General features: G+C 44.9%; 2 protein-coding genes across 2 annotated transcripts in view; both read left to right on the top strand.

The window, feature by feature from the left end:
* The window catches only part of LOC137436640 (boophilin-G2-like), a 33,189-nt gene extending 14,818 nt beyond the window's left edge, over positions 1–18,371 (top strand). The window contains exons 2-6 of the mRNA XM_078786616.1: positions 10,124–10,297; positions 14,014–14,082; positions 14,770–14,943; positions 17,394–17,441; positions 17,542–18,371. Coding sequence (XP_078642742.1) covers positions 10,124–10,297; positions 14,014–14,082; positions 14,770–14,943; positions 17,394–17,441; positions 17,542–17,717 — 641 coding nt within the window. The 3' untranslated portion in view covers positions 17,718–18,371. The remainder of the gene's footprint in view (positions 1–10,123; positions 10,298–14,013; positions 14,083–14,769; positions 14,944–17,393; positions 17,442–17,541) is intronic.
* A 2,059-nt stretch (positions 18,372–20,430) lies between these two features.
* LOC144894263 (carboxypeptidase inhibitor SmCI-like) overlaps positions 20,431–26,420 on the top strand; it is a 37,962-nt gene continuing 31,972 nt past the window's right edge. The window contains exon 1 of the mRNA XM_078786617.1: positions 20,431–20,575. Within this exon, the coding sequence (XP_078642743.1) occupies positions 20,506–20,575 (70 nt within the window). The 5' untranslated portion in view covers positions 20,431–20,505. The remainder of the gene's footprint in view (positions 20,576–26,420) is intronic.

Below are 26,420 nucleotides of genomic sequence, written 5' to 3'. Positions count from 1 at the left end.
AACGGACGGGTGCATGGGGAAAGCGCATGCTGTCAAGAGTAAGGGTGAGTGCGCTGTCAAGAGTGGTGGTGAGAGTAGTGAGAGTGACAAGGAGAGTGAGCTGGTTGTGACAGGTGAGCGAGGATGTACACCTGGGATGGAAGGATGCACACCTGGAATGGTAGAGCGTGTGTGGGAAGGCACATTTGAGTTGGTAGTGAGGCACGTGGTTGGGTGTGCGAATGAGGGCACACCTGTGATTGTCACAGAGGAAGTGACCGAGGAGGGGGCGCGAAGAGGTGTATTGGTGAGGTGTGCGAGCAACGAATGTGTGCCAAAGTGTTCGGTGGTCAGGTGTGTGACCAAGTCGGTGAGCGGAGTGAGTGTACCGAGGTGTGAAAGAAAAGGTACGAGGAGAATGGGAACGGCTGCATGTATGAGCAAGAAAGAGGTAGCGTATGCATGTAAGCCTGCAGGTGAAGCGTCGACGATAACCGGGTTAAAGGTTAGGTCGACTTTTAGCCGGATCGGGCCCTCGGTGCGTGCCGGGCTTCGCGTGCCGCGAGAACCAGCGGGGATCCGAACCACGGCGGTTTCGAAAGAACCGCCGTGCGCGATCCACGCTGGGCCTCGCGTGGAACGGCCGCGTCCGGGCTCCACTAGGCGGAGCGGGCAGCTCGATAGGAAGGGTCGTCATGGCGACCACTTTCTATTGAGACGTGCCGGCAGGTCGAGATCGGGACATTGGATGGCTCCACGCCGAGGTGGTGCGTGGGATCTCGGCCCGGGTAAGCCCCCGTCCCTGCCCCGAATGCGGGACGTATCCAGCCGCTGGCACAAAACGACCCGCGTTCATTGCTCGGCTGTACGAAGCCGGGCTGTAGATGTGAATTGGCGCACCGAGAGGATGTAATAAGTAGACGGACTGTGATAGTGATAGTGATTTGATCCGAAATTTAGAAAAGTAAATAGAATTGGCAGTAAATGGAAAATTTTTGAATTGTTGGATTTGGACGAGCGAAATTGGTAGTGAGAGACCCCCGATGTGGTGGGATGGCAAATCCACCATCCCTCACAGTTGGGGGCAAAGGAGCAATAGCTTATGGGGTGATGGCAGTGAAAACTAGCCCGGGTGGGTTAGGTTATATTGATAGGGCCCTAGAAGATGACATTAGGTGACGTTAAGGTTAGTTAGCGACTGATACCTGTAGTGGGGACGCAGGTAGATTAGTGTGGATTATAATGACGTGGGAGCGCAATAGTTTAAAGGGACGACTGGGAAGCGCAAGTTTCAGAGGGGAGTAGTTAGCTGAGATGATGCCGTGGGTGTGAGGATTGAACAGGTGAGAATGGAACAAGTGTGATTGCACAGGTGTGCAACTGAACAGGTGTGTGGAGCAGTGTATGAGGGAGTAGTGGTGATTGCGTGTTGTGTTGACCAAATGGTCCAGGAAGAAAGGAGGGTGCAGGTGGCACCAGGTATGATTGCACAGGTGTGCAACGACAGGTGAATGAAGAACAGGTGTATGTGGCTGTATGGAATAAATGGTATGGAGTAGTGAAATGGATGGTCGTGGAGTGAGAATGGTGGAAATTGTGGAGTGGAGTGGATGGTGCGAAGGTGTGAATGGGGGAAGAGTGGACCCCCATCGCGGATACCCGGGGCGGGTAGTGTAAGTGTTAGGTAGAGGGTATAGGTAAATTGTAGTTGGATATTGGCATCTGTGGTGCGGGTGACAGAATGGTATGTGGATGGGTGCGTTGGTGTTGTGGAAATGGCTGGGCGTGTAGCCTGTTAGTGTGTGTAGTTGGTTTGGGCACTCCACCACTGTAAGGATGTCGGCCAGGTGAGGCCGCAGGTGGGCTCTGGGAGCCGGTAGTAGTTGTTGTGGATGGGGCCCGAGGATCCGGAGGACGGACCCGGGTAGCCCAGTGCCAGAGGGCACCATGGGGTGACAGAGCCAGGAGAGGGGCTGTCCCCAGTTAGTTAGGTTAGGGTGAGGAGCTAGGTAAGCTCGGGTGGCAACTACAGTGGTGGAGGTGTGCAGGTGTGTAGACCTGTTGGGAGAGGTACACGTCGCAGCCCAGAAATTGTGCTAGAGCACCGGGAGATGAATCGGGGGAGTGAGACCCCAAAAATTGAGGAGCACCACAGTTTGGCCAATGGGAATTGGTTATTAGAACCCATAGTGTAAGTTGGCCAATGAATTGGCAGGGAAAGACCCCGGGTAGTGTAAAGTGTGTTAAAGTCATTTAGAGGATAGTTAGGATGAAGGATCTCCTCGCACCATCTGCATCCACTCACCTGAGGTGACAGGTACTCCACACCATGCCATGTTTTGATTATTTTTTATGATGCAAATGTTTGGATTGTGAGACGCATCATGACGTGGGTGTGACATTGTGCTTTGATGTTCCATCTCTGCCTCCTTATGAGGATTGATGATGAATTTGGTGATGGCAAATTTTGAAGTAGAGGGATTGTGGTGACGAATTTGGTATAAGGGAAATATGGGGAAGACGTGACAGTAGTGACGAATTTGTAAATGGGTAGATTTTGTAAATATGGGGTAAGAGCAAGGGTAGTGTAGGTGACAGGGGGGTGACGTACGGTAGGGACGAGCTTTCTCACTTCGCCCTCCGTACGCATTTCACCTTGCATTGCCTTGTTTGACGTGTACCCTTGTGACCTTACCCCTCGCTCAATTGTCTTTCTTTTGTCTCCCACATGACCTGTGCGCCATTGGGTGCCGAGGGGAGCGTGCGTGAGGTGGCCATTGTGCGCCCGAGATTCCCAGAACCAGCACGCATTGCGTTGATGTACCACTTTATGGACCGCTGTTCGGCGGCCAAGTACCACTTGATGGACCCCAGGTTCTGGGGCAGAGCACCTCTGTTGGAGACCGGCCATAGTGGCCAGGGAATCTTGCTTGCGGACCTCGGTAAGGTGGCACCTATGCCAAACAGGTGGACCACCCTTAGTTGGCCCCTGAGGCCCTAAATAATAATAAAAAACGAACACAAGTTGTGCTTTTTATTATGTCCAAATAGGCCGCATGAAGCCAGAAGACGTCAGGAAGAACATCGGCCCAGCAGACAAGGAGAAGACCACCACCAGTTGTTTTGTTGTGTTTATTATGAACCATGGTGACTGCGCACCGAGTGGTGCTTTGTGGTGCTTTTGGGTGCTTTTGGGTGCTTTGGTGGTATTGGTCCTGGTGCATCGATGCAATGCGTGCTGTCTCCTCCCTCCCAACAGGAATTTCTTTCTCTTGTTCCCTAAAAAGAAAAGAAAAAAACACACAGGTCCTGGGTTGCGTTGTAAATAAGAAATCACGTCATTGTAAATAATGCTCCCCACCGTAAATGTATAGTTTCAGAATAATTCCGTAATTCGGTTAGCTGTGGGCTTGAGTCTGTTAGACAGGATGCAATGCAATAGGGGGACATACTTATTTGTGTTTTAAAATTGTCACACTCAGGGTCAGGTTAATTGTAGAGGGAATTACACCTACATGTCACACTCAGTTAAGTCTAGTAGGCCCGAGGACGTGCCTGAAGAAAGGAGGGTGCAGTGTAACGATTTTGAGAAGTGTAACGGGTTTTGAGAAGTGTAACGGGTTTTGAGGAGTGTAACAATTTTGGAGGAAGGGTAACGGATGTGAAGAGTATGGTTTTGGTATGGTAACATCCTGGTAATGTAAATAATGGTCGCAGCCGTCCTCCTAATTAATTTCATAGAACATACACGCAGGTCACGATATATCTTTTAAATAGTGTATTTCCTTATTCCATGTAGGCTAAGTATGTGTTTTCCACTAGATTAACTTTGCATTGTATCAAACAAAATAAGCGTAGGCCCTTCCAATTTCCCCAAAACCTCCCTTCCAATTGCCTTCCGCATTTTGGCTGGTTTTCTTCAAACCACCATTGGCCACGAGGTAAGGTTGGGGAAGAAAGGCGTGTCTCCACCTCGTCATAAGAAGCAAGGAGTGAACCAGCCCTAACAGCCAATCAACACCGCGGTGAGTGACCCGGTAGGCGCGCCCTCGGAGTCGGCGGCTTGATTTCGCTGGAGGTGATAAAAGCGACTGCAGGGGACTGCTTTACCAGTGCAGATGAGAGATGACTGGAGAGAGGCCCTGAGAGATACGCTGGGGGATGACCTGGAAGAGGAGCGCAATCCACCGCAAGCCCTACCTACCTGCCTGCAATACCCCCCTGTCGTTGGAGAGACGCGCTGAACGGAGGGAGACGGCTCCACCCCAGGAAGAGGAGCAGGTGTGCCGAGCCAGCGCGTGACGGCCGCGGATACGCGACGGAGGTTTTCCCGCCAAAACCGCGAGGGGTGCTGCGGCCTCCGACTTTGCCTTCCTCTCAAGCAATCAACCTCGACTCCTCGAGCCATTACCTGCCTGCAATATCCACCGTGTGAGTGTGAACGTCCTGTCCTACTCGTTTGTCTTGGGGATTAAGTAAATGAAATAGAATAAGTTAACAATGCACTGTGTGACTGCTCTTTTCCATCTATTGCTGTAAATAATATTGGTCGCTCTAAAATATTGCTTGTGTGTGTATAATAAATCTGTTCTTCCTCCAAACTCTGTCTTTCTTCTCTCTTCTTCTCTTTCGGTCGCTTTAGAGGTTTCCCAATTGAATATCTGTAGCGCGATTAGTCAACGTTCGGTTGGAATCGGGTTCTAATCGGGGAGTAACTGTTCGGACGCGGTTAAATACACCACCGCTCGGTAAAATAACATCCAAAAACCGTGTCCGTAACAATATACACACACACACATATATGCACGCACACACATACACATATATGCACACACACACGTCCCACATGTATATATCCCACATGTATATACATGTTTAAAGTGTACGTGCCCTTCCCCCCCTCCCCCGCCCGGCAACGCTGAGTACTTCTGCTAGTAACTAATGAAATAAAAACGAAGAAATATCTCTGGGTAATTTCCTGAAATTCGCTGAAATTCGCTCGGTGTATCGGTGAAATATTTTATTTGGGCGGTGTATAATTGCTTCGAACGAAATATCTCTAAGCAATTTCCCATCTGTGTTTCATGTCCATGCACACGTGAAATGGAGTTTGTTTTTGCACACGTGAAATGAACATGTGAACCTTTACTTCCGGATAATAATGTTGAATGAAATAAAAACGAAGAAATATAGTGGGGTCACCCGTGGGATTCCCACGGGTGACCCCGCAAGTTTGCATTGACGTTCGTCGATGGACTCGTTCGCCCGTCTCATTCGCTTTCTTGCTGCATCCTGTTCAAGTCTGCGTTCTTCATCGATCGTCTCATTCATTTTGGAAATAGAAGTTTCCACGCAGCGCATGAATTGTCGCGATCCTCAAGAGGAAGTGTCTCGTAATCATCAAATGATAAATGGCAAGTAAATTATATTGTGGTGTGGCGGACACGAAAGCACTGACGTGGTGACATCACCCCGCACACCAAGTGGGGGTGGGCCACGCCAGGGAGAGAGGCGTGGCCTCACGATATACACGGGGCGCGCAGCCCTGAGCAGCTCAGTGTTACAGTGAGCTCTTGAAATAAAGACTCTTACAAATTGCCGCGTTGTCCGCTTCCTCCTTGCTTACAAGTAGCGCGCGTAACACCGCGCTTTAGTGGAAAATTAAAGATTTCAAATAAACCTATTTAAAGTGTATGCGCACATAACTAATAAAAAAAACGAAGAAATATCTCGGTAATTTCCTGAAACATATTTTACTTCCGGCTAATAATGTTGAATGAAATAAAAACGAAGAAATATATGTCGGCATCATTGTTGACGTTTTTGTGACGACTGTCATCAAACGAAAAAGTAATATATCTTAACGGAAAAGCAAAAGCGAATTTTTAATATATATCGACACGTTGCCGTCGGTGTCATGTTGGGCGGTGTATGATACACCATGACGCGATTTTTAAAAATATATCTCTGCATTTCCCGCGTGTGTGGAATGTTCTCAATTATTGCTGACACTGAGTCTAAAACCATCGATAAAAATGAAATCGTATGGTGAGTTAGATTGGAGATAAAGGCGTGAGAGAGACTCAATGGCCTTGAAGTTACAGGCGTTTGAGAATTCATTTCGTTCTATAAAGGGCAACTTTCATTGGATTTTCTTCCCGGTTTTTTTCAACTGAGTCTAAAACTATGTTAGCGACTGTGAAAAATGAAATGATATATCGAATTTGATTTGAAATAAAACGGAGAGAGAGCAAGACACCACGGGCCTACAAAACAGGCCTCAAAGCTATGCGAGTTAATAAAATGTTGGATATTTGTTTATAATTATATGAAGCCACTCCCAGAATGGGTGGAGCTACTCTGCAAACCGAGTAAGCCACACCCCGGACAGACACCCAACAGACAGACAGAATCATCTCCGGCTATTATAATATAGATTACATTGTAATGATGGGTGGGATTGTTAGTGGTTTTTCTGATCAATAACAACCGAAATATTCATGATAAGACATTCCGGTCTGCGGTCTTGAGGAACTACTCTATTATTTGCAAGGACTTTCAAACCTGGGTGTTTGCGGTGTTTTATTTTGTTGTCACCTCCCCTTCCTCGATTAACAACCTTTCAAACCTGAACAATTGGTTGGCACACTCTCTCGTCTGACAGACTGCCCTTATCCCTGCATACATTAAAATGTGTTCCTTTTGTCTCTCACCCCCTCTGACAAAGTCAGACTGGGGACATTAATATGAGCTGTCCAACAGATCATCCGTCCATGTACATTTGTGTACTTGATATTTAAAAAAACTGTTGAACATTTAGCTTTCATATTACAGATACTCGTATCTATTCCACATTACATTTTCTCAACCTGATTAGATCACAGCTATGTTTAGCTCAATTATGTTGCCATGGCAACCATCTCGGTAACTTGGCCTGTGTAGGTGACACAGCAATACCTCACTTAGCATTGTAGATGTGTTCCAGAAGGACATGATGTTAAGCAAAACGATGTTAAGCGGTTCCTAACTTCCCATAGACTTGCATGTATTAATGGGGGTAGAGGGATGCGGTCTGATGTTGTAATTGTAACTTCCATTAGCATCATCAATAGCATAATGCGGATTCATATACAGGGAATAGATGTAAAATAATACATATCTGAAAAAAAAAAAACATTTGGTAAATACACTACTCACAATAAGTTAGGGATAGTGTGGGAGTTTTTTTTTATTATTATTTATTTATTTATTTATTTATTTATAAATAGGGGTTAGGGTTATGGCTTTGTAATCAAGAATGCTGTGTTTTTTCACATATTAATAACCATAGAATTAGGACCAACAACTTTTTTCAACATAATTAATACACAAAATCAACCACACAAGAACCTGCCAATATCCCTAACTTATTGTGAGTAGTGTGAGGTAACAAAAACAGTTAATTTGACACTCGCCAATCTTATATCGGAACTAACGTTGGACGCATTTGATGCCACCGAATGTTTTTTTCTCTGATGTGAGTTGATAGGAATTCCGAGGGAGAGGAACGGGTGGTACGGTTATCTGAGCCGCTCTCCTCAGTCTGGTGCAGGTGCAGGCTGTTATCTCTTGAAGAATTAGTCACGAGAAAGTTGTCTTTGCATTTTCTTTTTTTCCCTTGTAGAGCTCAACGCAGCATGAAAAAAAGCATTCGACTCTATTCCACAGTGCTCCATTCACTCAGTGAGGATCATTTTTAGACGCGTGATCCAGAGCCTCATTTACTTTATTCAGAATGTTTGAAAGTATTTTGCACGTTAAAATCCTCTCTAATTGGTCCTCTTCTGTTGCTTCTTCAGCCTTGTTAGTCGAGCTCTGAGGTCCTTGTTTGTCAAACTCTCCCCATGAGTTCAGTAACTCCTCCATATCTCATGCGTTGACTTCGTCAAATCCCTCTTCGTTGGCCATTTTGGCGTTTCATCGTGCAGTGTGGATAGCTCGGGTTTGAATCCCGTGAAGTCGTTGATTCACTTCGGGCAAACCTTCTTGAAGACTGCCAAAAGTCTCGTATGGATTGGCTGTCTTTGCCATCAGTCACATATTACCTGAAAGAGGTGCATCGCAGGAAGTAATCCTTGAATGCTCGGAAGGCACGCTGATCTATCGGTTGTATGAGAAGTTGTTTGGAAGAAGAAACGCAACTTCGGCTTTGATGCCATTTGATGAATCTCGGTCTATTGGATGATCTGGTGCGCAGTCCAACAGAAACAGCGCTTTGTTTTCAAAAACATTTTTTCACAATAACCTTTAACTGCTGGACAAAAATCGTGCACAAACCAGGTCTGAAAAATGCCACTTTATTTACTCTTTTTCCTGCCAGTGGAACGGCTTTCCACATTCTCTTCAATCTTATTATTCCCTGCAGGTCTTCAAGACAGCTGTTAACCACCATTTCAGGTCATCCCCCATCCAAAGTCATGATTTTTTCTACACCTGATAAACCACTCCACACCTCCAAAAATTTTTGCTGATGTATTCATTTTGTCCACCCCTTGCGCTCTCTACCATTTTTTTTTTTTTGGCAACTCATAAAACACAAAACCATGAATGGAAACACATACGAAACATAAAGGGAATGGGAGACAAGAGGGGGAGAGAGAGAGAAGCACACAAGCAACAACAGAGCAGGGACATCGGTAGTTCTATGGAAGGGACGGGGCTGGTGGGGTTGGTTGGGGGGGGGGGGGGGGAAAGGTGTCGGAGTACACGGTATAAAACAAATGGACACTACTAGGACTTTGAAAATTTGAAAGAAAACTTACGGAATTTGAAAAAGGTGTATTAACGGGGATAGAAAAGATAGAGGTTTTGGAAGGGGGAAGATAAGAGATGGTGGTGAACAGCTGTTTTGAAGACCTGCAGGGAGGAGAGGGATTGAAGAGAGTGTGGGAGTTTGTTCCAGAGGTGGGATAAAAGAGGAATGAAAGAAGGTGAGCAGAGTCTTGATTTTGGTAGTTTCATCAGAAGAGGGTTGCTGGCAGATATTGTGCGACCTGAAGGAATATTTGGGGGACAGAGCACAGAGCAGGGGGAGCTAGGTAGGAGAGGAGTTGGTAGAAGATAGAAAGACTGCCAACCTGTCTGTGGTGAGAGAGTGAAAGGCCCTCAGAATCAGCATGTTGGCCTAATTTGTTCTGTGTCCTGGCTCTTCCACGAGCCAAGATCACACTAGAACCAAAAAAATTAATAGTTTTATACTGTATACTGTACACTGTACTTTATTTCAAGTGACGTTAAGCAGGGTATTGCTGTATTTCAAAAACCGTTTGTGATTTAGCTTTCATGTTACACAGATCTGTACCTCATACCACCCAAAAGGCAGGAGATCTGGATAAGTATCAGATCCTTGCTGCTTTTTTTCGGTCACATCGGTTTCTTCATGAAAGTGCCGAGCAGTTGCCGCAATTTACATGCAAGTTTGAAACGGCATTATTTACCTGATTATTAAAAACCAATAAAAATTCCTTCAAAACCTCTACAGCAGATAATTCTGTGGTTTGTACAACGTGCTGTAAGAACTTCAGCGTTAGACATGGAAAGTATAGAGTTACAGTTGCTTGGATTACAAAAAGCACAAAGGGTATACACAGACTTCCTGGACGGACTTGCAGTTTACAGTGTAAATAAATATTGCTTGTGTCCCGTGAATGCAAGATGGGGGTCACTCGTGCCAAAAAGGATCCACAGTACACATTCAAACAGCAGCAGTTCTTCACAGATACACCACCCACACCCCTCCCCCTCCACATTCTCTTCCCATGTGTTACATTATTAACATTTGAAGAATGATAAACTACCGGTTGCTCTTGTGGGTTTTTTGGGGTTTTTTTTTTTACATTGTCATTTGTTTTATAGCAAATCTCTTGAAATTGGCAGATTAAGTGGGATGTGAAGGGCCTAAGTTGGGGGGGAGGGAGGGCAGGGGGTACAAAAGTTGTACAAATTAATCGGTTCAGTTGAATTTATGAATTTACAAAATTTGCATTGGTGGAATGTACTTGTTTTTTTTGGTCAATTCCTAGGTGAAATGTCTTGTTGTACCTCATCCTTGTATCAAATGAATCGGTGATTGTTCTGACTCCTTTTGTGATGTCGTCCTTTGCAGAGGCCTGCATGCTTCCACCTGAGACTGGCTCATGTCGTGCCAGCTTCGTGCGATTTTATTACAATCGTGAAATCGGAGGATGTACCCGGTTTACATATGGCGGTTGCCACCCGAACGGCAACAACTTCCTATCGATGAACGACTGTCACGATTTCTGCGTCGAGCAGTTGGAAGGTATGTTCCCACCAGCATGCACGTCTGCACCCTCTTGGCTCTGTTATAAAGCATCTGAGCCGTAGTTCTTAACCTTTTCTTATGTAATCGGAAGGTTTGTGCAACCTGGAGAGCTAAATCTATGCTTCGTGTACGACATAGGATTTGGTGTACCAGGGCAGACATGATTGATAGCATAGCTGCAGATGAGATGAGATGGGATGAACTGGTGTACGAGATGGGATGAATCTGATACTCAATAAACCCAGATGGAATCCAAATTGGATGCTGTGGAAATGGCAGCCACATGTGGTGATAACACAATGGTGTGGTGACAGTTTAACTTGCCATGGATGAGGAATGGAGAGTTTTGAAGGAATGGTTGAGTTTATCTTTGTTGATGGAAATGACGAACAGTGTGTTGACATGGCTTCAAAACGACCATCAAGTGCAAAGTGCTAATTCTACTGGTGCCAAGAAGCATTGGAAAAGCATCAGTCTCACAGTGGAAATGGATGTTTTGCATCGTTTTGACAACGATGAACGTGCTGCAGACATCGCTTTTGCGTGGTCTTGCTCCAACTACTGTACGTACCATTCGAACAAATGCAGACAAGATTAAGTCGTGTTTGGAAGTGCTACATCGGAGTGCTGCGAAGATAAGTCACAGGAAGAGGGAGAACCCTCCGGATCTCAATGGTACATTATTTTATGTTAACAAAGGGTGGCTTATTTATTTATTTTGTCTTTTAGTTTACATTTATTTATCGAACTATATTGCAATGTACAATATGGAACATATTAACAATAAGTGTTCACATTTACTTAAATGTCATGTAGGCATGTAGGAAAATGTTCGGAGAACACTTGGATTCGGAAGACGGTCAGAGCAGTATTCAGGATTGCAAAGCAGATAGCGAAAGAGGTGTGATGTGATGGGGGTGAGTTGCTTGAAGGATGAAGTGGGACAAATCGTTGTGGACCCAGATGGAATTAAAGGAAGATTGAAGAGATATATGGAAATGCTGTTGAATGCAGAGAATGAATGGGATGGCATCATAGAGAGTAACCCAGTTTTAGGACCGGCAGAGAAGATAACTGAGAAGGAAGTTGAGAAAGCGATAAAAGCAATGAAGAGTAGAAAAGCGGGAGGGCCGATGGGAGTTGTGTGAGATATGTTGAAGGCAGTGGGAAATTGGGGTGTGAAGAGAATGACAGAGATCTGCAATCTCGTGGTGAAAGAAGGCCGCATTCCAGTGGATTGGGAACTGAGTACCCTCGTCCCTCTATACAAGCGGAAAGGTGACCCTCTGGACTGTGGCTCGTATCGAGCGATAAAGTTATTGGAGCATGGAATGAAGGTGTTGGATAGGAGGATAAGGAAGAAAGTGAAGGTCGACGAATTGCAGTTTGGATTTATGCCAGGAAGAGGAACGACAGTCGTCCTTTTAATTGCAAGGCAGTTGCAGGAGAAGTACGTGGAGAAGAGGAAGAAGTTGTTTCTTGGGTTTGTTGATCTGGAGAAAGCATTCGATCGGGTTCCACATGAAGCAGTGACATGGGCATTGAGGAAGTTAGGAGTGGAGGAATGGTTGATCAGAGTAGTGATGGCAATGTACGAGAGAGTGCGCACAGCTGTAAGGACGAAGGACGGGAACAGTGGTGAGTTTGAGGTGAAGGTGGGAGTGCATCAGGGGTCGGTACTAAGTCCACTACTATTTGTAGCTGTGATGGAGGTGCTGGCTCGGAATGTAAAGGAGGGTTTGCCGTGGGAGTTGTATGCAGATGATCTGGTGTTGATTGCGGAAAGTATGGATGGACTGAAGGAGAAGATGAACAAGTGGAACGAATGTATGTTGACAAAAGGTCTGAAGGTGAATATCGGAAAAACTAGGGTGATGGCAAGTGGTAAAGCATGTGGTGAGGTTGAAAGAACTGGGAAGTGGCCGTGTGCTGTGTGCAGGAAGGGTGTTGGAGTGAACTCCATTCAATGTACAATGTGCGCTGAGTGGGTTCATCAAAAATGTAGTGGTCTGAGAAGGTCATTAACCAATGTGGCAGCTACATTCAAGTATAAGGTGTGCATAGAGGGAGCTGCAAATGGAGGAAATGTTGAGTTGCATCTTGGAGACGGCGTGAAGCTGGAAGGTGTGAAAACATTTTGCTACCTCGGAGACATGCTGAATGGAGAAGGTGGATCAGACTCGGCAACGTTTGCTCGAGAGATGTGCATGGAAGAAGTTTCGGGAACTGTGGCGTGCTGACTAGGAGGGGAGTGTCGTTGAAGCTGAACGGAAAGGTGTATGCTGCATGTGTGAGAAGTGTTATGATTTATGGGAGCGAGACATGGGTAATGAACGTAGAGCAGCAACGAAGGCTGGAAAGGGTGGAAATGCGAATGGTTCGGTGGATGTGCGGAGTATCGTTGAGAGAGAGAGGAAGACAAATGATGAATTATGAAAGATGATGGGAATAGAGCCTGTGATGGATGCTGTGAAGAGAAACAGGTTGAGATGGTTTGGTCATGTGTTGAGGAAGGATGAAAGTGACAGGTTGAGAAGAATGATGGAAATGAATGTAGAAGGAAGTAGAGGACGGGGAACACCGGGAAAGACTTGGCTAAAGATGGTGGAAGAAGAAATGCGGGTGAGGGGGTTAACAAGGAGAGAAGCAGAAAATAGGGCATGAATGGAGAAGATTGTCATGGGGACCGCAAGGCTAACCCCCGCTCTGGCAGGGAAAATGGCCTTAAAATGCATGTTGTGTGTTGTTGTATTTACTTAAATGTGATTCATTCAATGTGGATAAATGAACCTAACCCTCCTTCCCTCTATCTATATAATAATAGCGTAAGGACTCGACTTTGTTATCCCTTTTACGCCGCACCCAGTGACCCGATGCCCACGGCACTAATGGATTTACGATCTACGAACCGCACTCTTTGTTTATCACGTACAGCCATACTCGAAAAATCTGAATTAGCCGACGTTGGGGCCCAAAAGCATCCGATTAACTGCCGATACGACGCCATCTTAAGACGCCATCGTATTGGCGTCTGCTGGGCGAAGGCGAAGCAAGCCGTCCGCTGATTGGACAGGCGAAGGCGAAGTGGACAATCCGAAGTGGACAATCCGATTGGACAGGCGAAGTGGACAATCCAGAGCATGCATTTGTGCCGGTGTCGGCGATCGTTGTTCATATACGCACTCTTCATTCTCATCTTTCTTCCTAACTCTTACTCGGACAAGCAAATCCCCCATGCCATACATAATGGTACACTCTATCCATACACCACATCCTCCCTTCCGTGGATGTTCCACAGGTTTCGGCTAGTTTACATTAATTCTTACAAGATAAATAGATTAATTTAACGTCGTTTCACAGAACGTTGTGTTTTCGAGAGACTAAGTGTGTATGTAGCTCCATTGTTGGGTTGACTATTCACCACATACATGAGGTGATTGTGAAGATGTGTGTCGTGAAAGGTATCCCCGAAAGTGAGGAGGGGTTCGTGTGGACGAACTGCAGTTAAGAATGGAAATGACTTTGTGGAATGCAGTTTTCCTGTTTCTTCCTTCCCTTGCTTTTGTCCATATGTGGTCCCATGATCAGTGCGTTGTCTTCTTCCCGATATTGACTCATTATTTTCAAGATTTTAACAATTGTTGCTTGATGTGAGTAAGATTTGATCTTCACACTTTGTCTATGCAGTATCGTTATTTGCATTATCTTTGTAGGTGTTGGTGGAGGTGACAAAGACAATGGTCACAAATTTGAGAAGCAGGTTTCACTTGAAAGCATTCCTGGTAAGCTACTATTGGCAATGTACCATGTGACTGACGAATGGTCTCTTTTGAGTGCCGAGATTCGGGTGATTAAAGGTTAATCGAAGCAAATTTTGCTTCAGTCAGACGTCATAGCAGGTGATGAAAAATGAGATGGGAGAGAAGTTTGAGGGAAGAGGAATAAGATAGAGGTGGAGAAGGATTATTACATTTCTGCAAATTTGTACGTGTAGAAAACTTGTTCCCTCCCCAAACTTCACGACTCTTCCTTCTGGCCTGACTGGTCTCCTTGGAGAATCTGTTTGATTTAAGATTGTGAAAAAGTACAGGTGTATCAAAAGTTCAAGGTTGGAAGTTGGGATTGGCACAATAAACTCCACTCGGTTTGTCCATCGGTGTCCCTCACGCAATTGTTAGTTTTATAACCACCCAAACTGGTTCTTTGTTGCCACGTTCCCTCGAGCCTGCCTCGTCCTCTATTCGTACAAATAGGGATGGAAAACCAATATGGAATATTAAAATACCATGAGTATACTCGGACCATTGTAAAATACTACGAGAAGGCTCTGACATGTCAATGCCGTTCTTTCTGCGTTCCATTTGTAAAATAGATGCCAAGCTCCAAGTTGCAAGCCAGAAGACAAAAGGTTAACTTTTTATTTTATTTAATGATTTGACATTTGCAATGCTTTCGTGCTTGTACTCCAGCTGTATGTGCCCAGCCGGTGGAAGTTGGACCCTGCCGTGCAGCATTGAGACGTTGGTACTTCGATCCAGAGACCGGAAATTGCAGCCTGTTCGTATACGGTGGTTGCCATGGCAACAAGAATAACTTTGGCTCTCATGAGGGTTGTCATACAGTCTGCTCACCTTCTGATCATGGTACGATGGATGAGTAAATGTTTATGATGTAACCATTCCCTCATCGTTTTGACCTCTTACCTTCAGGTACAGGAGGGTATTTGTGACCACACTGCATGCTCAATGGGTCCCTCTAAAACTTCATCTTTAAAGCACATCAATCCAGAGACTGATATTGGATCGTTTTTAATTTTATTTAATGGAAAGGTGGAGGGGTGGGGGGGGGGGGGGTCAGGCATTACAAAAGGGAAAGTTTAATTTTCACTTGGGGAAAATTCCAGGGGCATAGAAAGGTCTCTGTATATGGTACTGCATGTGCCATGTGGTAAAGTATAGAAAAGAAGGGACATTCTTGGGAAAATGCCAGTGGCATAGAAAAGGCCACTTTATATGGTATGTGCCATGTGGTAAACTATAGAAAAGGAGGGGCATTCTTGGGAAAAGGCCCCTTTATGTGGTATGTGCCATGTGGCAATGTATAGAAAAGGGACATTCAAAAAAAATCTTGTTTGCATGCTGGACTACCCTTGTGTTATGAGGAGGAACCAAGTAATGCTCTAGAAAACTTCATCAAAAGGGATCGATTCGGTCTTGTGACACACCCAACCTGTCCACCAAGTTTCATCCAAATCCATCAATAACTTTTTCAGATATCCTGCTGTGTTGGTTTTATCCCTATCACTCAATGGTGAAGAATCACTGAAAATTCCAGTAGCCAGATCAGAATCCGGATCTTCACCAAAATCGAATCATTTCGTCCTCGTCACATACGCTACATCTCTGCCAAATTTCGTCCGAATCCGTCCACAACTTTGAGATATCCTATCTCCCAATGGTGACGAATCACTTAAAATTCTACTACCCGGATGCGGATCTTCACCAAAATTTAATTTTGTTCTTGTCACATACACTACTCACTGTCAACGACTCTCTGTCAATGACATACGACTCTCTGTCTCTGTCAAATTTCGTCTTAATCAGTTCACAACTTTTTGAGATATCTTGTTCACAGACAGGGGTGAAAACATAACCTGCATCCATCCATCTTCGGTGGTGCAGGTAAAAAATGTTTGTGAAAATTTGGCTTGAAATTCATAGTGAATCCCTGTTAGTATATGTAGTGCCATTGAGAGCATTCCTGGTAAGCTACCTTTGGCAATGTACCATGTGACCTACAATCCCTCTCCACTCAGGAATCCTAATACAAAGCAAACATAACAGCGAGCAGTATTGAGAAAACTAAACTGATGAAAAGTCCGTTATTTTAAATTTAAAAAGGCCTCAGACGAGCCTCACGTTAGATATGGAATGTCCGTGAGTGAAAGAAGAACGTTTCTGGCAAGCAAGTTTGGTGAAAAACTGCGGGTCTTAAAAGTAGAATCCACAACTTGGTCGCGTAAGACGTCCTGGTAAAAGCGATACTTTTCTGGATACAACTCCAATTTGGCGAGGAATGAGAATTGAGCTGCCCGCAAGGCTGAGAGTCCTTCCGAGGCCAAAACCAGGCCAAAGAGTGGAAAAAGCACCCAAAAAGAAAAACTATGAACGGTGCGTAAAAACAGTCACATGACTATTGGAATGGTGCAACAGGTGGCAGGAGATACGACACTACAAATAAAACCATCGTGTGTTATAAAAGATCCATGGTTATCATGAAATGGATCAGAATCCCAAAGAGGACATCGGTGAACAATGGACATTGTTATTTACGCAGAGAATAATGGTTTGCGAGGAAGGCTGTTGTGGCGTTAATACTTTGGGAATTCCAATGATTTTATTTTGTTTTTCTCATAATTTGGGTTTGAGCATGAGGCAGTATAGTTTTGAATTGTAAAAATTGGACCACTGCACCTGGAGCTTATCTGGGCCCGAACCCAAATTTGGGAGCACTCTGACTGGTGCATCTGGAGGAAAAGATTTTTGAAGGAATTTGCTAAGTCCGCCATTTTGACACTTCCGGACAAGTGCCTGAAACGAGCTTTGCAGATGCCCGTTACCAGTCAGGGGCAGAACCTTGTTGTCAAATTTCAGTTGGATCGGCCTTGTGGTTTGGCTGGAAAAGTCGAAATACATGATGGACAGATGGTGCACGATGACGATACCTGATGTGGAATTAAAGATTGTGCCTCAATTGCAGGCCTTATTCTGCTGTTCAGGTTTCTCCATCGAGTTCTCTTCTCACTCGAGATAAAAACAAACCCCTTCTTCTTTCCTCTCGTCGTAGTAGTAGTAGTAGTTGTAGTAGTAGTAGTTGTAGTAGTAGTAGTAGTAGTAGTAGTGGTAGTAGTAGTAGTAGTAGTAGTAGTAGTAGTAGTAGTAGTAGTAGTGGTGGTAGTACTAGTAGTAGTAGTAGTAGTAGTAGTAGTAGTAGTAGTAGTAGTAGTAGTAGTAGTAGTGGAAAAACTGTTTATTGTTGAAAGTAAATGGACACTGAATTATCGATGGTTAAATCTTGCTTTCTGAATTTGCAGCATCTTCGACATTGAACAATTCCATGAGCAAATTCCTCATTGTGCACGGTGAGGACAATCTGTAGTTCCAAAATAAACTGAACACCCAATATGCCAATGTCACCACCACCACCCTCCCAACTAACCACCTCTATCTGCTATCCTCTAGCACTGGGAGTCGTCCTCGCTGGCCTCGCAGCGACCGTAGCTGCTTTGCTGCTGTTTATGTGGTTGCGCCGTTTGGACAGCAACCGTGTCCAACGTACCAGCATCTTCACGGTGCGTCCACAGCCCCAACCACGAAGTGACGACACTGCTTCCCTCATCCCAAACATGGTTTTTTGAGCCAACCTGGGCTGCTCGTCTCCAACTAGCAAATAACAACGTGCTTTATGTAGTTGGGGTTCCCACTCCAACCCTACGACTCTTCCCAGGGTTTTTTTAAATGTAATTCTGCATTATTGACTCTACTTAAATGCACATTCCTATTCCTCTTTAAATGCCAAACAATTTCTGCCCGTCAGCTCCAGATTACCTGCTTATGGCTTCTTCTCATGAAAGGTCCGATACCTCTTTTCCTTTGAGCCTTATGTGTTTCGCCTCACCATTCCATTCTTTTGTTCTCTCGGCCTTATCACACAATGGTTTGCAGACTAAATATTTCTACAAATGATTACCGGGTAATGGTGCAGCATTGTTATAATTGTTCTTTGATTTATAAGGCAAAGGTGGTCGAGTTGATTTGCCAACGATTGAAATTGCTTTGTGCCACTGGATGTATATCTTTGGAAGAAAATAATAATTTACTATTTTCCTAAATACTGATTTATGTAATGTTTGGGTTTATTTTATTTTTTTGATTTTGCTCTGTCTTGGTGTGTAAATGGTGGTTGTTTGATGATTTGTAACTGGGTTCTTGGGTAACTTAGAGTTATGAGTTCTTCCTTGATTATTTTTCTTTAATAAAGAATGGACTGTTTCTGCCACCTTGAACATAAATCGTCATGACTTGGTTTTTAGCTTACTAAACCTTTGGTGGCGGAGTTAATTCTGGGGAGCTTATGCAGCAGCGCATCACCACAAATTATATTTTGCAACTTAAGTGTGTTCATGGCATGAAGTAAGAGGGTCTTCCGGTAGGGGCTGAGGGTTGTCAATGTGGGTCCAGGTTTGACCCACACCCCACCCCAACCCAAATATGTATTCACTTTCTTTTCTGAAACTGCACACACGATTTTGATGAAACTTGACCACACCCTTCAGCACCTGTGATGTACCATAGTTTCACGGGATTAATATATATATAAATCGGGCTTGGGAGGGGGTGAGGGATGGGGGTGGTGGTTCTTAGTTCTTATGGTGGTTCGTAAAAAAAAAAAAAAAAAAAAAATCCTCAGAAACTACGAATACAATTCTGATGAAACGATCACAATCTTAATCACGCTGTTATGCTAAAGTTGGTTCACAGCATTAAATAAGAACGACACTGTATAGAGCATACCTGCACCTGGTTGGCCTTATCACTCCAATGGTGAAGATTCCCAAAAAAAAAAAAAAATCATATCCGAATCAATATTTCGATCTTCACCAAAATCTAATTGATTCTTCCTTGTCTCCCACACACAACCTGTCCACCAAGTTTCGTCAAAATCCATAACGTTTTGAGATATCCCACAATGTATAGTTTTTGACCCTTTCTCCCAATAGTGAAGAATCACTTTAAAAATTAAATAATTCCAATATCCGAATCCATATTCAGATCTTCACCAAAATCGAATGTATTTGTCCTTGGCAGACACCCAACCGGTCCACCAAGTTTCGTCCAAATCCGTCCACAACTTTTTGAGATATCCTGTTTATCGTTTTTGGCCCAATCTCCCAATGGTGAAAAATCACTAAAAATTCTAGTAGCCGAATCCGGATCTTCACCAAAATATAATCATTTCGTCCTTGTCGCACACGCTACATCTCTGCCAAATTTCGTCCGAATACGTCCACAACTTGAGATTTTGTTCACAAAGACAGGGATGAAAACATAACGTCCATCCACCTTTGGTGGCGGAGTTAATGAACCCACGCTCCTCGTACATCGCTATTAACCATCACACGTCGAACACAAAGGAATGTCGGAAATACACGATGCAGTCCATCCCACATTTCAAGGAGGCCGCAAACAATCGTGCATTTCCATTGCTTGCAATGGCCTCCCGAGATTGTCCGTACATGCTCAATCGATCGGCAGGGACGAACCCTTCACATCGACATCCTCAGCAACGAGCGAGGGATCGATGTGGCCCCACGAAGGAGCGAGATCGAGTGAACGGAATCCAAGTAGAGAAAAGACAAATATGGACGCATTCCTGCAACACGGAGCTGGCTTTTTTTTTTACCATAAAACGCACAATCGAAGACCCCAGGAGTCGCTGAAAACCAACAATAAAACAGCGATCAACATGCGGGGCCATGTAATTAACTAAAGAAACCGAGTTGTTAGGGTTAGACTTGCGAGCTTTACACAAGCAACATGTGAGCCAGGAATGCGCCAACGAACAAACCGACGGTTACATTTTATATCAGAACGTTGTTCCGCCCATTTTACCCATAATCCCACGAATTACACGACGAATGAAAGATCTTCACACCGGCGTAATATTTATATAATTGACAAATTAAAATGCTTAATCTGTATTTAATGTATTATAGATATGAGATTAAAAGAGGAAAAACCAGGTTCACTGAGCAGTGGTTTGATCTTTTATACACCGCTCCATAATAGTTTTCTCTGTACATTGGAAAATGCAGCATACATTTCATTACACAAACCAATATAGTTACGGGAAAAAAAAATACATTCTAAATTTATAAAGGTGAACGAAAATAATTTATGTGGACCTTTATAAAATGAAAACTTAGAGCTTTCACGTCATCATTTAAACTCATGGTCGTCAATAAATAATCGATATCGATGCCTCATTTGAAATGTAATTATAATTTCAGATATCATTGATTATTTTAGACAAATTGATTGTACACAAGTAAAATCGCAGTGACTGCAGGTGACTGAAAAAATATTTCGCGCCACAACAAGCAAAAGCTGCTGAGGCCGAAAGTCAAAAGCTGATAGGAAAATTAAATGCAAGAACAAAGAAGGTGTTCATCAATTCCCTCGATTCTCCTCAGTCGAACTCTGGATGAAGTACGAGGTTGTTTTTTTTTCTTCCAATGTCCGATGTTTACCATTGCATTTGTTAATAATCATATTCCTGGTACTAGTGGGGGGGCCAATGTTTTCCCGTTGAATTCAAATGTTAATTTGTGGACACTGGTTGGGTTGTCTTTAGGGATGATAGAAGTTGTAGAAAAAATATGTCTCCATTTTTTTCAAGTTCTTTATAGCGGCCATTTTGGATTATCAAAATGGCGTTTGTTGAAAACCGAAATTGTCATTATCTTGGCTTCTAAATGACCTAGAGTGTTAATTTTGGTGTCCAAATGTACATATTTGCGGATACTTAATCCAATAAACACACATTTATACACCTACATATGATCAAAAGGGTTCTTATGGCAGCCATCTTGGATTTTCACGCACTTATGCCAACACATATATATATTTTTTTCCATCATTTTCACTTCTAAATCACATAAAGGCTGGACTTTAGTGTTCAAATGTACACTTATAATGTCTTTGTGCAATATTTTTAGTTGGCAGTGTTCATTGTTACATTGAAGGATCTCCATCCTCCTCATCATCAGTGTTATCGATTCCCATGGGGCGCTCCTGACCCGTGTTACCACACACCTCTTCATCTGCCCCACACATACACATCTCAGAACAGTTGAGATGCTGAGACCTGCATGAGCAGTGAGACATGCATTGGGTCTTCTTGCAGTTACATTTGATTAGATGTGTGATGGCAGCTGGGGCTGGAGGGTCCTTGGTTGTGATGGGCACCAGCTGATCTCCTTCTGCTCTCCATCCATGTTCTGTTGGTTGTGGAAGCTGGGGGTCCGGTACATCAGCCTGATGCCACACCATGGCCTGGAAATGTGCACGAGCAATGGCTTCATGTAAAGCTCCCCGTGTTGGTGGCAGCTTCTGTGCCTCTAGCTGTTTCTTGGTAAACAGTCTCCACCTCAGCTTGCCCACATCCACAACTGTAGTACGAGGCTCATACAGCTGGCATACAAATGCCTCAATGTCACTTTCTGTGTCAGCTCTCAGCTCCTCAGAGGCCCCAAGGTCATGAAACGCAGATACCACCTCAACAGAGCACCTATTGAGGGCTTGCCAACATGTGAGCTTTCCCTTGCCGGCAAACCGACCAGTCTGGTCTGCTCCCGTGAATGCATGGAATCCTGGTAGGGCTGCAGCCTTCCTGACACCAAGTTCATGTACTATTGGTTCCAGTGAGATTTGCCTCTTCTTGTTCCCCACACCCGTGATGAAGTATGTGTCTTTGCATAGTTCATGGTACCGGTGGAGTGCTAGGATGAATACATCAGTATCAGGTGACTGAATGTACAGCTGTGTTGCACCTCTTCGGACGGCATCTAGACTGTGAAGAAAGATCCTCGTATCAGCCTCCTCCTGGGAGCTACGGAGATGCTGTACATCCATGCAGTTGGAGAAGACATCCTGCCTTGAAGTGACGATGAAGACCTTGGTAGTCCCCTCAAAGTGACACAGAGCTTTCTTTGCCAGATAGACAGTTAGCTCATCTTTGGTGTTGGTGTGCGACAGGAACTGTTTTGCTGTCAGTTTCCCAATCGGGGTGCTGTCTTGAACGTGGTAAGCAGTGGGCGGCTTGCCACCTTGGCGCCTCTCCCGTGTGGCCTCTTTCAGTGAATTTGGCAGATCATATCGGTCAAACACGAGGTGGACTTCATCATACCCGTTGGTCTTGCAGTCCAGTGTTGCATTGAAATGGCCAGCCCACTGGGCACATGTTTTGACCCATTGTGGCTTACCCATTGCTTGCACTAATGCCATGCCGTCTATGACAGTCACCTTCTTGGGAGGGGGTGGAGTATGTTCAGGATTGTCGTCGTCTGGCTGCTGACCAGTGCCAGTTGACTTCTTGGGTAGATCTTCTAGGATGCCCATGAGCTTGCTTTTGTCTGTGCATGGTAGTAGTGTCCCAGCCATTGCAAAGAGGGTTCGTGGAAGCGCGGTGAATTCATATTGACCTATGGCATCCTTCAAGTTGATCTCTGGTCGTGAGCGGGCCACGATCAGCATGCGCGCAAACAGTGACCTGTCGTCTTTCAGCTCTACAACCTTGTCTGCCAGTTTGTGCTTCACAGCTTTCCTGGCACTCTTCCACATCTTCAGTTTGACCTTTCCCATTCTGGCCCAAAGGTTGATTTCATTTGTGTTGATGCGCTCTGCAACAAACGTGTTATACGCTTTCTGACCAATCTCATCTTGGTTGCAGACATCCTTCTGTACTTCAGCTGGCATCACCACCTTGGTGATGATAGTCGTCAGGTCTTCACCCTCATGCGTCATGGGATTCATGGACTCTCTGATCACATTCTTCAGTCGACGAATGCTGTCTTCCTGCCGAGCCCAGACTGTGGTTGATAGGTCGTGGTGCTCCTTGCGTGTAGCTGATTGTGAGCCAGCCATCTGACAGGCTTCTTCAGCAAGCCTACTCAGCTCTGGTGCTGTCAGAAAGAACCTTTCGCGGGCACTGGCATTCTGGGTAATGCCCACAATACCCCCTGTCACCTTCATGATCCTGTTGATGTGCTCCAGTGCATGGTCCACACCTACAGCACAGAAGGGGATTTCATTCTTATGGACACTGAAGTTTCCATCCATGAACTCTTGGTAGATCCCTGGATCTGTCATCTTCAGGGCCTTCATCTCTGCAAGGTACCGGGGAGTCAGCCTGGCATATTTCTGTTTGTCATGTGCAAAGAAGTATATGCACATCTCATCCAGTGAAGACAGGTGAAGCTCAAATTGTCCATCACGGGTGGCACGGATGAATGTGTATATCAGCATTATCATCCGCATGTAGCATCGCACAAACTTGAACAGTGGACTCTTGGCTTCTTTCCTCTCATCAAACTTTGCCATGGCCTCCAGGACTTCGTTTGACTCGAGGACAGCTAGCATGTTGTTCTGCGCGCTTGTCATCTCCTCTCGGTTGTGTAGATGACAGCTCTGGGCAACCTGTTGTGCTGACTGGGTACATGGGCCCCTCAGATGGGGATGCTCTTGGAAGAATTCGTCCACATAGAGGTCGAAGAGGGCTTGGACAGTGGTGATGTGGGCCTCCAAAGCCCTCTTCATGTGCTTGGCTTCCAGTATTTGTCTGGTCGTTGTTGGGCCATAGATATCAGCCTCAGACCAAGCCTCGTCAAGACCACTGTCCTCTATGGCATTCCCAGCAGCCCTCAGTGCAGCCATCACAGTGTGCATCTCCCCTAGTCGCAGTACCCACTTGCCTTTGCAGTCATCTCTGGTCATCTCCAGCTGTTTGGCTCGCTCATACAGGGCCATGTCTAAGGTGATCACTGTCTTCCTATCGGGACCCATGACCATGCAGTTGATTTGCTGTGTCTGTTTCAAGACTGTTATCAGTGTTTGCCATTCATGGGCTGGTGCTGCTACCAATGGCAGGGCGTTGACCTCTGTCAGAGGCTTCGAAGAGGAGAGCAGTGAGTTGTAGGCTGTCCAAGTTGGGATATCGTGATGCTTGATCCTACTGCCAGGTGGTTGTTTTGGATCGTGGACGAGTGACCCAACAGGGTCAGCATGCTGGGGTTCTGCAGCTTGCAGCTGGTCATCTGGTGGGATGATGTCGTCTTGTACGTCCTCAGCTTCAGCTGTTCGCATGATTGTGCGTGAAAGTAGCCACACTGTGTCCGTCGCAGAGTACGGCTTGGTGACATCTGGGTTTGACCGTGTCTTGAAGCTATACGTGGTACCTGTGGCAGATTGTTTGTTTGGTGCTTGGCAAGGAACAAAGTCTGGAGCAGTCAGAACCTTGAGTGAGCGGTGTCTGGCCTTTCGGTCATGTAGTGTCAGTGTTCTATGTTCATCTGTGGAGGGTGCATGTTCCCGTCGTTGGTAGAGTGCCCAGGCTGTAGCATGGAGTGTCCGCTTCCCATCAGGTGTGTCTTCATTGAAGTCACTGTTGTCCACTGCAAAGAAGACAAACGTCCCTATGCGCATGGTTCTTGGAAAGTATACACCCTGTTCTGTCGTAGACTCTATGACTGAGTTGGCCAGCTGTGTCTCCAACCGCAAGATCCGACTATAATCAACAGACAGACCGAACCCATGCAGGAAATCCAGAAGCTTCTTGTTTCTGGTGGACTGATGGACTACAATGGCAACGGCAAGCTGCTGTGGCCATTCTAAGCGATGGCGGAATGGTGCATCTGGCTCTTTGGGCTTGTACGTGACTTGGCGTTTTGACTTGTAGCCGTACATGATGTTCTGACTGATGGTTATAACATCTCGATGAATAGTGGCTGAGCGCATAGTCTCTGGCTCAATGCTCGTGGCTGGTCCTTCCAGTAGCCAGCGGAGGAAAGCATAGAGTACTTTGGGTACATGCTTTTCAGCATCATCAGTGTTCATTTCTCCTTCAAATTGCCATGGGTGCATACAAATAACAAATAACAATTAAGATAGATGTGCATTAAGTTAGATTTTGGACACTGGTTCGGCTGTGCCATAAAAACCTATTTTTATCCCTTGTAGGTTATTAAAGAAGGTTTCATTCAATTCTCTATCCCCAAAAATGTACAACTGGACACCAGAATCGAAACTCTAGGTCATTTAGAAGCCAAGATAATGGAATTTTACGTTTTCGACATCCGCCATTTTGAAAATCCAAAATGGCCGCCATAAAGAACTTGAAACAATTGGAGACATATTTTTTCTAGAACTTATATCATCCCTAAAGACAGCCCAACCAGTGTCCAAAAATTAACAAGCAATTTCACTGGGCATTTCAATCTGCTACATTGGCCCCCCCACTATACGTAGGGGTGAAATTTACCGTTAATTAGCTTTTGTCGACAACACGTAGATTTATTTAGAGATTAACAATCAGAAGGACTGTGATGAGTTGCTGTTCCAGGAAGATTTTAATTCTGTGGTTGGTTCAGGACATTGTGTAACTCAGCCTCAATCCTTCTTCTTCTTCTGTACTTTTGTTTTTTTCTTCTTCTTCTACGTCCGTTTCTCCCTCTTCTTCTTCTTATGGCTGCCTCTTGATACTGATGCCATAACAATTAAGAATGAACCCACGTCTTGGTTAGAGCTAGAATTTGTAATTTGTTCATGGTGCCGGCGATAGCTCGCCTACTCTTCAGGAAGGACACCGCGGGGTCTTTAACGTCCACCAACTGGCAGGATATCTGTAGGGATACCCAGTGGTCCATCCAAGGGACGCCACAGCACACACTGATGAATCGCCATGCCTGCGAAGCACCAGGATGACATTTTATAGCTGGGTCTGGATTCGAACCCAGGCTTGGTAGCTTAAAGGTGAGTGTGCGTACCTGTATGTCTCGGCCATCTTGCCAGCCTCAGATTCATTGCTGAGAGATGTGCAGTCTTGTCCGTTTGACGTACTCCATGAGTGGAGATGTATCTTTAGGAAGTCAAACAGCAGGACTTGGGAATTCTGAAATTGAACGACTTGACAGCTGGTGCTCATGTGGCAGATATTGTTAAAAGAAACCAAATCAAAATGTAGGAATGATAAAAAGATGCTTTCCCGGCTTTACGAAGAAAAAAAGTTTAACCTTTGTACATATCTCTAGTTCGTCATGGTCCAGCTGTAGAGTATTCTAGTCCCACCTTGAGGCCGTGCTTTTAAAAGCACAAATATTTCATTGAGAAGGTGTCGAAGGGATGTTTGCTCTCGTGTCCAGGGACTATGGTGATGGAATCTGTTGAAGAAAGGAGAGCAAATGCCAATTTCACTGAAACGTACAAATCTCCATGGTTACAAGCGTTGTTCTCCTGACATTTTCTTGAGAGCTCCACTTTGATTGAGAGAGCACTCAATGAAGCTG

This window comes from Myxine glutinosa, chromosome 11, assembly GCF_964187855.1.
Source record: "Myxine glutinosa chromosome 11, kmMyxGlut1.1, whole genome shotgun sequence".
Lineage (NCBI taxonomy): Eukaryota > Metazoa > Chordata > Myxini > Myxiniformes > Myxinidae > Myxine > Myxine glutinosa.
This window is presented reverse-complemented; position numbering and strand designations above follow the sequence as displayed.